General features: G+C 39.9%; 1 protein-coding gene across 1 annotated transcript; it reads left to right on the forward strand.

Moving 5' to 3' along the window:
- The first annotated feature begins 728 nt into the window (after nt 1–728).
- On the forward strand, nt 729–3,858 carry gpr65 (G protein-coupled receptor 65). The gene is made up of 2 exons (XM_023409567.2): nt 729–862; nt 1,974–3,858. The coding sequence occupies exon 2, from the start codon at nt 2,003–2,005 to the stop codon at nt 2,951–2,953; it is 951 nt and encodes a 316-aa protein (XP_023265335.2). The 5' UTR covers nt 729–862; nt 1,974–2,002; the 3' UTR covers nt 2,954–3,858.
- The last annotated feature ends 9,247 nt before the right edge of the window (nt 3,859–13,105 follow it).

Below are 13,105 nucleotides of genomic sequence, written 5' to 3' on the forward strand. Positions count from 1 at the left end.
TGGCATAAACAAGATCACATTACCATTTATTTGTGAATTGATTTTTCATTATTTAAGAGTCATTATTTAAGTTTCATTAACTGACTTTTATGCTGCATCCGTAAATTGACATGGTTATTAGTCCTTTTCAGTACACTTTGTGCTTCCACAGACAGTATTTGTTTGCTGAGCCATTGCTGCACTATAAGAACACAAAGAAAGAATTTGGTACTAAAAACATTAGAGGATCCCTAGTTGATTTGTTGTATGTTGATGAAGTCTCTTTAACTTTGGCTGAACTTTTTAAATCATTTTACACTGAAAGAAGACTGGGTCCCCCATCGTTTACATTGAAATTGCTTTAACAAGGGACAAAGCAAACATAATGCTTACAATGTACATCTGCAAATTCATGTATAGTTTTGAAGACAGAATTTTAAAAATGTTTGTCCCGAGTCTTTAAGAGCATGTAGGCTTAGCCACAACAAACATAACCAGCAGCTATTACAACATAACTATACTATGGAAACAATTAGTCAAGCAGACGTGTATTCCTTTATCAGACAATAATAGGCATCACCTTTACCGGAGACCATATCCATATTGACACAACAAACACAAAGACAAGCAGTCACATATTGAATCAGTACCCAAATTAAACCTGCCGTGTGGCCCTTTAAACTGTTTGTTCTGTCATGGCCTGTCACCCAGTAAATGACTTACGGTAGTCAGGGACAACAAGGAGGCAGCTGCAGACTCTTCCTGTTTCTTTAAACTGGTCATTAAGCAGAAGAAGATTAGAGAACTGAGTGAATCCATCTGTTTTAATGTTTCCATTTTGATAATGAAGTTTGGAGAAGAAGCACGACGTGGAACGTGAAGAGTAAGTAAAACTTTATGAGCTTTCAAGTTGAACTGAGTTTATGTGTTTCCTTGTAAAAAGAAAAAAAAATGTTTATGGCTGAGTCATAAAGACAGCAAGTTTTGGTAAATAAGTGAGTTGATTTGAAAACTTACTCAAATGTACTAAAATTGTAAGTTTCCTTGATGGTGAAAACAAATCTCAGACCTTTGCCAGGATGTTCAACAGTAAGACAGTGTTTTGTCATCAAATGGCTAAAATGACCACAACTACTTTTAGTGTTGTAGTTCCAAAACGTTTGAAACTCCAACAACACTGGATCCTACATTTCCCATAATGCAAGTCAGTAGCATGTTTCATTAGATTCTCTGTGACTGGTAAATGCCCATGTCTATCAAACTCCACTAACCCAGTTTGTAACAAAAGCTTTCTGCATGTTTAATCTCCAAGTCCAAGCCAATATAACACTAACGGCTCATAACCACAATTGGCATTTTCAGGATAATGTTTATGTTTGTTATGAACTTGTTTCATTGGCTAATACATTGCTAAAGTATTTTTAAACCCCAATATGCCTCAGAAATCTAATATCAGTCAGGCTATATTGTGTCATGATTTCTGTCTCAGCCCTGTTTATTGGCCTCCTGTCATACTTCATCCACCCACTGGATGTCCAGACTTTCTTCCAGTTTCCAGATCCACTTGCTCACCTGTTTTCTATTTCCATTCACAAGACCTTCCCCGCCTCCCTACACAGCTGTTCTTCATTGCCCTCATCTGCTATATTTATGCCGCCCCCCCCCCATTTGCAAATGTCTCTGTGTATCCCTTTGTTCTGCTCATGGTGTGGAATCCCGTTCCGGCTACCTGTATGTAGTTACCTGTTGTCTGTATCTGTCTGTCTCTCTGCCTGCCTGCCTTCCGTCCGATTGTCTGTCTGTAAGCCTCATCACAGCCACTTGCACCAGCCTGCCTGTGCTCCTACCAGCTGTGTCAATACTGACTGTACTCTTTTACAAGTAAACTAAACTTGGTGAGTAAAATTGATGGAGTAGCCCCTTAACCAAAAGGTTTAGATATTTAAATGCATTGCTGTGACCCTTCCTTATGTCCTTCTTTGTTTCTCTACAAGGTGTGAGCATATGAACATCACACTCCACGATGGAAAACTTTACCCTGGCCATCAACCGTTCTGACTGTTACTTGGATGATAGCGCATCCAGGAGGAAGTCATTTCTATTTTTCTACTTAACTATCATCATCACTGCCATCCCATCCAACGCTTTCTCCCTCTATGTGTCATGGCAGCACATTAGACAGAAGAATGAGCTTGGTGTTTATCTGTTCAACCTTGCCCTCAGTGACCTGACCTTCACTGTTGGGTTGTCTCTGTGGCTGGACTTCCTGTGGCGAGGAATCTGGGCCCACGGAGGATACGTATGTGTGCTTTCTGTCTACTTTCTTTTCACTAACTTTTACACCAGCGATGCTTTACTCTGCTGCATTGCTGTTGACCGCTACTTGGCAGTGGCTCACCCGTTAAAGTACACATCCTTGAGAAAAGTTGGCACTGCAGCAGCAGTAAGTGTTGCCATTTGGGTGTTGGTGATCTGTTTCAATGCCACCACCATCACATGGAAGGACTCTTATCAGGAAATCAACACATTTTCTGTGTGCTTTGACATCTTCCTCCCACTGTCAGAGAATCTGGCTCGTGCTAATGTAGTGCGCTTCTTCCTGGGGTTTATTGTTCCCGTTGTCATGGTGGTGTTTTCCAGCTGGGGGATCTGTCTGGCGGTGAAATCCAACCAGGCCACAGAGGAGCAGGAACGTAAACGGATTTGGAAGCTGCTGACAGTAGTTCTGCTCTGCCTTTTGTTCTGCTTTGGACCTATCCACGTCATGATGCTTCTCCGCACACTGGTGGATGACTGTAGGACTGTTGCGTGGCTACTCTATCCCTACAAGATCAGCATTGCTATCTCAAGCCTCAACTGTCTTGCAGACCCACTCCTTTACTGCTTCATCACTAGAACAGGACAGGCCAATGTTAATCAGGTTGTTCTCTTCCTCCAGGGAAAGAAGAGAAGCAAAGAGGAAGGTATGGTATAGGTTAAACAGCAGTAAACACACCTGGAGAGGGTCCTGTGTTTTAAGATGTATAAAGACACTGCTTTGAATAATAATTTAGTTTACTGTCTTTAACAGACAGTTCACTTTGCACGTACCTTTCTATAGAGGTACTTTATTAACATCAACATGTTCACTTCATCAGCACTGAGACATGGAGAACAACTGTTGAACTGTTTGTCAAACATTTCCCAAAGAGGTCCAAAGGAAATAAATGGATTTTGAATGCAAATTTGACGCCAGTCATCATTTGAATAAGGCTGCAGTTGGAAAACAGTATTTGGGTTTTTTTTTTTTTTACAAACCATGTGGCTTTTATTATAGGACCATATGACGACACATTCTACTGTAGTCTCACTTCAACACGCTATTTGTGGTCGGATAAATGTGGATCAGGTACACATTTGCATTTTAGAGACAAAAATAAAAAATGGTGTTCTTCTAGTAAAATCATCCTATAACAAAACATTGTACATGCATTTTGGAAGATTCAGTGCCAAACTCATTGATCATAATCTAAAATGATGTGAACTTGCAAATTAAAGGCTCAAAAATAATTTCAGGAACAAACTTTTCTTTTTAAGCTATTTAAGTTATGTCAAAGCAATTGCCATTGTCCAATATGTGGATGTCTCATCTTAAAATCAAACTGTAAATATTTGAGTTTAATGTTTTCTGTTCAGTGTTTTCCGCTGCAAACTGCTCCTGAAATGAACATTTAGCATTTTCTTCATTCACTGGTTCTTATCGTGGTAATTATTCCAAGAAGTTCAGCTATTTGAAAAGGAAGTTGGCCATAAAAACAATAAACGTACATGTATAAAATTTTGATGACAGACTATGTATCCATTTATATATGAAGAAATTAAAAAATATTTTATACAATACTCATACTTTATCTGTAGGTTGTGTCATGTATTCACAAAAAATGCTTTTATCTGCAGGTCTACACTGTGGCAAACTGCACTTATGACAAACATGGATATCTGAAGCTCTCTAGTGGACAATTCCGGTAGTGTGGCAAGCTGTCTACACTGTTCACATTTAGAATATTTAAACATTTCAGATAAACCTCTTCTGTTTTACTGTTGCACAAATTGATTTATCACATAATTTGTAGTGTTTTATAACTGCTATTCAATCTAATATTTAAATACAGACATGCCATAAATATTGTCCTCTGTCATCTTTATTTTGTCCACATGATCTGATGACCTCAGAGTTGATTACTGACTCTTTAGTGATAAGAAAACCATATAGAAAATCACATTCCTGCAGCACACACACACACACACGCACACACGCACAAATGTAGAAAGACTCACATTTTGACCATAGGAAAGTTTAACCTTGTGAGGATGTCCCCTATTGGAAGTGAGTCCACATAATGTGACTGTGAGAACATACGCCCTTTGAAAGCGTGTTCTTGAACTTCATTTTGACAGAATACCACGACAACTTAATGCACCTCACGTTTTTTTCCTCTGGTATTTAAAATGCGTGACACTACTCGCTTTGCCGTCATGCCTCCATAACAACAAAAGCTGGAGAGGACATGTGCTCCCCCATGTGAGTCTTTGTCCCTCCTGCCTCTCTCTTCCATCCATCCATCCATCCATCCATCCATGTCAGATAATATGCTTCACTTAACAGTGAATAACCTGCATCAGCAGAACCTGGGGGCTATAAAGCCCATCTGAATACCCATCCTCTCACCTTCCACTGTCCTTGACTGTGGAACACACAGCCTTCTTTATATGTGTGTAGTACAAGTGCACGTGGAGATGGAGATACCTGAAGAGCAATAGGTTTGGTCAGTGCATCTCAGTGTCTACCTGGATTTTGGCAGAGTTTCAGCAGTGGCACGTGTGAGAGAGTGTGCTGCCTCTCGGGCATGATGAATGAATGGGACTGTAATCTACACTAGTGATCTGACGGTATGCACACGTGTAATTGAAACATGATCCTCATTGGAATAAAAAGGTATAGTGCTCAAACCAAGCTGGGATGGGGATCAAGGATGTATATCTGTTATCTTGTTATTAAAGGATCCACCTCATTAAGGGATCGACCTCATAAAAACAAAAACAAAAATTAAGTGGAAAGCAAAAAACTGTTTTGAATCAGGTGGAATCAGCTACATTTTGGCCAATCCCATCCCTAGCAGCTGTGACTGACGCTGGGTGTTGGCAGGCAATCTGTGGGGGAATACTCAGGGTAATGTACACATACACGTGCTGCAGAGAAAATGTGAACCAAATACACACGTGCTAAAAAAGGAAACATGGACAAATATAGCAGTCTAGGGTTGTGTGCTTACAATATTACAAAAGCAATTCATAATCTAAACTAAGAATAGAATCAATGTAGCTTTAATAAATCAAGCAGTCAGTGTGGTTTTATTCAGCAGTTTGCTCCAACTATAAACTAGATTTGCTTTAGTAAAAATATATTTCCTTCCTCTGAATCATTAGCCTGAAATATTTTTCCTTTCTTTATTGCTGACATTCTTTTGTCTATTTAAATTATTCATTACTCTTATCTCAAACCCCTAATACATCTGCTTTTCTCAGAGACATCTGTGCCCGCTCGCTCCCAATCTATAATCCAAACTGTCTCAACTGTCTCTCATTTGTTTCTCGCCCATTTTCCAAATGTGCGCATGCAGCCTGACTAATAACAGCTATCTTCAGTCACTGAGGAACGGTGGAGCAGAGAGCATTGGAGAGCTCTTTGCTGTAAGTATTGGAATTTTGTAATAGAGTTTTAGTTTGTGCAGCGAAATGTTGCTAAACAAAAAACTCTGTGCAAGCGTTTGATTTTTTCCTGCAAGGGCATCAAGTAATTTTCAGCTCTGACCAGAGGGAATTGCAAGAAGACTGATCACATTCATTTTTAATATTTGTTGTCTTATTTTGTGCTGCCATAAATGTCTCTTTATATTTCTCCATTTAGGGTGATGTATAGTATCCTACTTTTGGTTTCTGTCTTAACAGTTTGCATTATAAGCAACAATTTTGTCACCAACTTGCAACATTGTGACAATATTGTGCTCTAAAGGTAAACTCTACAATTGATATTTTCAAAACATACATACATCAACAAAACTGTCATTGTTATCGACCCCATTCAGTCCAAAATCTGTCTAAAGTTCAAACCCCAATCAAGAGTTTACAGTTTTCCGTTCATCATGTGATGTGTTTGATTTGTCAGTTTCTCTTTGCTGGTTTGCATGACATCATATTGCACCTCTCTTCACTTCAGCATCTCAGCTGCCAGACACGTTGTCAGGCAGATTTCACATCTCCCTCCTGTTGCATTTGATGTCAAACATGCTGGGCTCCTGCAGGCGACCGTCTGACACTCCCTCCAACCTTTCCTCTTCATCATCCTTCCTGTCGCTCTCAGCACTTTCACACTTTTCCTCCTTCCTCACAACAACTACTTGTTCTGGCAACAGCCTCTCCAAATCTTGGGGGGAAATTTATAAATCAGACTGAAAGTGGGGAAACAATGGTTGGCATTATGATGATGTCAGGGGCGGATTTAAGTTTACTGTGTTAGGTGACGTATCTCTTTCTTTAACTTCATTTTGCTGAAATTATTGTTACAAACTGGATCTAGCTTATCTCATTTAAACCAACTACAAAGACCAAACAATACATTTAACAGAGTTATTTGCAGGTTTTGCTATTGCTACATAGCCAGCATTAGCATTAACAGCTATTTACTTGTCTAGAAGAAACGTTGAGCCTCTTTATTCCTTCATTCACCAAGAGATGTCTCCAGCGGTGGAAAGCAACTGCAACATTAACTCTTGCTCTATTACGTCCTTTCTTCTACTGAAGTTAGCACGCTACCCAGCTAGCCCCGGCCCATCTCGTCACTTTCCGATAGCGACTCCCTGTAGCCTCCAGTCTTCCCCGTCGACATAGCACTGCTCAGAAGGCGTATTATAACCTCCAACAACGGCCGAAGCTCTTGTCAAGTGACAATCAGGGATGACTCCCGGCAAGAAACCAAACAGCCCCTTTAATATTTGAAGTGAAAGCTTTTGTGTGTTAAAAAGTTGCAAAATGTATAAACAAATCAAACAGTGGAACAGCTGAATCCACCAAAAAAGGTCGAACTGGGAATGTTGGATGATGCAGCAGTGTAGATCAGGTGTAATCAATCGCAATGATTATGGATCAGATAGAACCTGCCTCCATTTTAGCTGGTGACTGACAGGACATTTTGTTGTCTTGTTGGATGACTTTTTTTTGATTTTTGTTTTTTTATATAGGCTATTCCTATGTGGTGCTTTTTCTTTTGCAAGATTTAGCAATTTTAATCTGGGTAAAAAAATAAAAGTAATAAATAAATAAAATCATATCCAAAACAAGAGATTCAATTGATGAAAAGTGTTTAGAAGTCAGTTTGCAAACCAACTTCATAAATAGATAGCTCATGGATCTTAAAACATTTTTTTTCTTCAATACAGTTTATGAATGCCACCTTTGGTAAGTGTATTGTTATTGTAATGAATTTCGTGCTTTTGTAACTTTGTAATTCTGCTTTTTTTTTTTAACAATCATCTCAGGCGGTAAATTTAGGATCAGCGATTTGTTGTTTTTCATCTCAGTCAGCCCTTCAGGCAGTCGTGATTTTTGCAGTTACCCTAAAACAGCACAGATACTTCCTCAGAGGTTAGTCTCGCCCACAGCCTTGGCAAGTCACACTACTTTGCAGGTCAAAGATCAGCAAAGGGGAACTCTGTACAGGAAAGATGATTTGAGATCCTAGTTATACTGACTATCCTGAATTTTTGTGTGAGCAAAGCTTCAGTTTGGGGTGCAGAATTACCTGCTATATGTGAGCTTTATGCATGACTAAACCTGTGTAAACACAGGGAATGAGTTAACCCCCACAGTGCCTTCTCTTCTGGGTGATTCATGGCTATTTCTGATCATGTTTTAAGAGAACTGAGAGTGGGTGGGAGTCAATATTGCAATCCCTCTACTTGTTCTATTTAGGACATTGAGTGAATTTTTTTTTCGAGCCCTCTGACATTCGAATGAAAGAGAAGTGGGTCTTTTTTTGCGTTTGCACCTTGGATAAGATTGACTTTATTCCAGGGCAAGTCAACTTGGTAGGATTAGGATGTCTGCCCATGCGTGTGGGGGTCATCCTCTCGGATGAGACACAAAAGCCTGTGTGTTCGTTCATACACAACCCTTGACTGATGAAATCATGATTCTGCCGCAGCCCTCAGGATGAATTGCACAGCTTTCTAATGGGGGGTTGACATCAGTTAACTGTCAGTATGCAGAGGAAAAGCTGGAGACATAAGAAATGTTTTTAGGCATCAGAGAAGGTTTAAGACCAGGAACATTCAGTTAGTCAGTTTAGCAGAGAGTCATGATTTAGAGGAGTGACGGATGGATGAAAAAATACTTTGCCAAAGTATCAAATGAATAATTATTTTTTTCTGTTTCTGTTTTCCGCAAATTCCACTCTTGTTAAAACACCACATTAAATTTGCATGTGCAAATTCAGTTTAAACTAATGCCTCTCTCCCCCTGCTGGCTGGAGAATAGACGTAAGGTTCAACATCAAAACACACAAAACTATAAAAAGCAAAGGGAGGAAGCAAAGAGCTGTGCAGGAAGAAGAACACACTGCGTAGATCGTGAAGCGGGAGATAATTGGGCAAAGAGAGCAGTGTGTGTGCACTCTGCAGTTAACACCTGAAGAGGGAGTCTGGATCAATTTGCTTTCATTCAGTGCTCTGATTCTTTAAAATGCTTATACTGTTTACTCGGCCATTAATGCATCACTATATATGACCCATTAATGATAATGTGTCAAACCAACGATCCCCCGATGCTGTAAATGTAAAATCACTGTTAACTGATACATAGAAAAATAAAATATGTCTTCAACCATCAATGTCTCTTTAGAGATCCCTAGTTATTTTGATGTTGTGGCACCTCCCAGCCCTTTTCTAACACTGCACCATGTGGTTCTGAAAGTGTCTTCTTACCCCAAAAACGCAAATTACACCTACTTCAGCTCCTAGTTTAATTCATCAGAAACATGTTATCAGATATTACGAGTAAAATTTAAATTTTTGTGATTCAGAGGTTGTGAGGGTGAAAAAGTATTATTTCCGAACCTATTTAGTGGCAGGGATCGCAGGATATTGATAGATTTAACTGTGTACATCCCCATTAACACATAGCATAACATAGCACATGAATCACAATCTACGATCTACGTTGTCGAAAAAATTAGTTAGGGCTCGATGTTTGAGAGACATGTTTGTTAACGGATTTCTCTAAGCTGTTCGGGATCACCTTCCCTACCACTTTCACGTCCATACAAATGGCTCTGATTGACCATCCCAGGACATGATTACATAGACTAATGAACAACGCACAAATAGAATAAAAAAATCAATCAAAAAAACGGTAAGAATAAAATCCCCCTGTGATTCATCATCATGTGTGGGGGAGGCATAGAGATAAGGATAAAAGGACAGAAAGATAGTGACAAACACACAAGAGTGAGAGGAGGAGGGTAGAGCAGGTTGAGGTCACTTCCACCTTGAAGGAAAGCTCCACAAACACACACACACAAACACACACACCCCTTTCCATTACATGCAATTTATAGCCTTCCCTTTACTTGCCTGCTTCCCTGATTAATTTCTTTTGTGGTGCTGTCAGCCAGGTCGTTTTCCTGGGCGCAACGCACACTTTGACACACCTGACTGTTGCTCCGAGCGAGACATGCATGGATGGAGACCTTGGGCTGCAGCATCCCGCAACACGCTAAGAGCCAGTTACATAACAATGAGTTCTGTCATTTAATTACCCAAAAGCTGCATCATGGAAAATTCATAGTAATAATGTTTGTTGAAAAAAAAAAATGGTTAGGCGAAAATTTTGACGCAAGTGAAAAAGAAACGAGATAAAAATAAATTCAAGACTACAGAGAAGCGATGCTTGGTTGACATGTTGTTTGAATAAATTCAGTAAATTGAGAGAACTGCAACACATCCTTTTGTCACTTAGTTGTGTTTTTGTCCTCATTCCCTTGATTTCTTCAGGGCAAAACTGAATAATACACTACAAAGATGCACAACTTAAGCTCATTGAATAATATAGATATATGGTGTATAGGAGCATTAACTGTTATTAATAACATGCCCACTGCAAACCTTTGTACCAAAAATGAATTACATTACACTAGGTAAAATTGAACCATTTCCAATTCATTGGTTTTACAGAAACAATAATTCCTCACAGCCACTTACCAGAAGTAACCCTGTCTATACCAATGGTCCAATTAAAGGATGTTTACATTTCAACAAGGAAGCACATGAATGTATTAAACACATCTGAACTGTCCCTCTTATGTGTGCCCAGATATTTTGAGACAATAATGGCCAGAAAACACACTCTCTCTCTCTCTCTCTCTGTCTCTCTCTCACACACACATATATATATATATATATATATCCCACCATTCTTTTTCCTTCATTCTTAAAAAAACATGTTAATGCTAAACTAAAACCTTCAAACAGCACTTCCAGCAAGTAGCTCCTAGCAATTGGTCTTGAGGAAAAAAACAGAGCGAACATCAGGACTTTTTCCACAGAAGACATAAATAATGAAATAAATAATGGCTGCACTCCATTTAGCTACTTCAGGTTTCGGTTCCTGGTAGCCATAGTTAATGTTATTAGTGATACCTGTGGTTTTCTCATCATGGCAAGTCAAAATGTATGCTGTGAAAAATATGATTGATTTTTTGTAAATAATTGTGGAAAAGCAATGTCGTTCTAACATGCCCTGCAATGCCACCATGATTTTAATATGTTAATGCTGTTATCAGTATAGCAATGACCACCTTTTAAAATGTATTTTGTAGTGTATCATAAGAGAAGCAGATGTAGTGTGTGCCAGTCATAAGTGGACAGTTCTTATCATTTTTATCCCGGTTTTATGTCAATCCTTGCTGAACACTTTTAGATCCAGGCTGCTTTATCTATACGCTTTTAACGCATAATAATTTAAATATATAATAAATGCATAATTTAAAGCATAATACTCTAATAATCACGTTCCGGGTCGTGACAGACTACCGAGGCTAGCACAATCCGGTTTGTTTGTAGCATTTTTAGCCTTTGGTGCTAACGCTAACCGAGCAACAGGAATAGCGGACAACGGGTACCAAGCCGACCTACCGGTTTTGCTGCATGCCAACTCTTCTGTGGATCACCTCTACCACCTCAGTTAAAACCTTTCAAGTGTAAATGTCTGCGGTCTCATCTATCTACAGCTGGCAGCGAAGCTTTTAGACTTTATGCACTTTTAGCCCTGTACTGGCCTCCGCTTTTATTTCTGATCCTCAGCCACCTGTCTACACCCCATGGCTCCACTTACCTCTCCGCCCGGCTGTGTCAGCTGCGCCCTCCTGGCCGATAGGATTGTAGAGCTAGAAGGCAGAATATCCATGACGCCGAGAAGCTCACGGACACCATCATTTTCGATCCAGCACAGACCGACACAGATTGTGCGCGAGTGCCTGATGCCACTGTTCACTGTCATGTTGAAGGTGGGCCTTTACCCCAGAGCCTGTTGCCACTCAGTGCCCTGGTATTGGTGCCTCTCCTCCGGTCACCGCCGCTAGCGACACCTGGACGCGGCTTGGGGCCAAGCCAAAAACCCTGGTTCACCATTCCCCATCTACTCCGTCATCGGACAGGACGCTCCCAGCCACAGGCCTCCACAGCGAACTCCTACATCGTTGATCGTCGGTGACCCCATTGTCAGACATATACAATCACTGCATGCCCGGTGCTAAGGTTGTGGGTATTATTCAGTGGATCCCGTCTGTACTCAGCAAATACCCACATGTCCAAAATCTTATCATTCATGTGGGTACGAATGGCACAACCAGGCAGCAGTCTGAGGTTTTAAAGCAAGATTTTAACCGCCTTTTTTAACGAACTCAACAGCTGTGACTTCATCCCAGGACCCCTACCTTCGCTGGGCCAAGGTAGCGGTCGGTTCAGTCGTTAAACACGTGGCTGCAGTCAGTCTGTTCATCACACGATTCGGCTTTTATCAACAATTCAAATCTTTTCTGGGAACCGGCTTGCTTTTTGTTATTTTAAGGAGCGATGGTATCCACCCCAACTTCCATGGCACACTTGTACTTCCAGCACACATTTTCCATGCTGTTTCTACAGCCTCCCGCCACTGACCGACCGCTATCCGTCCATGGATGTTTGTGGCCGACGCACCGGCCAGTGATTACTCCTGCCGGCCTCCAATGACTTCGCTGCCTCCTGTTTTTAATAATAGCTCCCCCTGCTGGCTTGGGGTTGGGAGTCCGATACATAGCCGGCCTTACTATTGTACATTAGATTGGCTGCCTGCCTGCTTCAGAATTGATTTTAACATCCTTTTATTGGTTCTTAAAGGTAATGGTCTTAGCCCTACGTATTTATGAGATTTGCTTTTATCCTATGAACCTTCTACAGCCCTCAGGTCCTCTGGTAGTGGCCTTTTAATCATACACAAAGTCAGAGCAAAAACCCACGAACAGCCTCCCTGAAGACCTGAGGGCAGAAGACAGTTTTGATGTTTTTAAAAGCAAACACAAGACCTACTATTTTATACTATACTACTATATTCTAGTCTAGCATTTAATAGAATTTTATTATTTATTATTTATTAATCTTTCTATTTATTTATATATTTTAAGCTGTTTTACCAGTTTGTCCTTTTATTCTATGATTATTTTCGGGATTATTTTCCTTTTAATACCTCACTTTTATTTCTGGTTATTTATTTTATTTCTGAATAAATAAATAACCTCACTTCCAAACATTCCCTCTCATTTAGCATTTTCTTATTTTATCTTTATTATTTTGTCTTCAATTTCACCCAATTTTAATATCCTACCTTTTCTGGTTTATTCATTTTAATATATCTCCTCTGTTTTAGTATTTTATTATTTTATTTTTATCACTCTAGCGTTATCTTTGTTTCGCAGTCTTCAGTGTTTCCTCAGTGCAAATTTATGAGATTCATGATGGCATTTCCTCAGTTACACAGTTCCTGTTATTATTGTCGTATT

The sequence above is a fragment of the Seriola lalandi genome, unplaced genomic scaffold (assembly GCF_002814215.2).
Source record: "Seriola lalandi dorsalis isolate HSWRI2012SDOR001 ecotype SW California unplaced genomic scaffold, Sedor1 jcf7180002054398, whole genome shotgun sequence".
Lineage (NCBI taxonomy): Eukaryota > Metazoa > Chordata > Actinopteri > Carangiformes > Carangidae > Seriola > Seriola lalandi.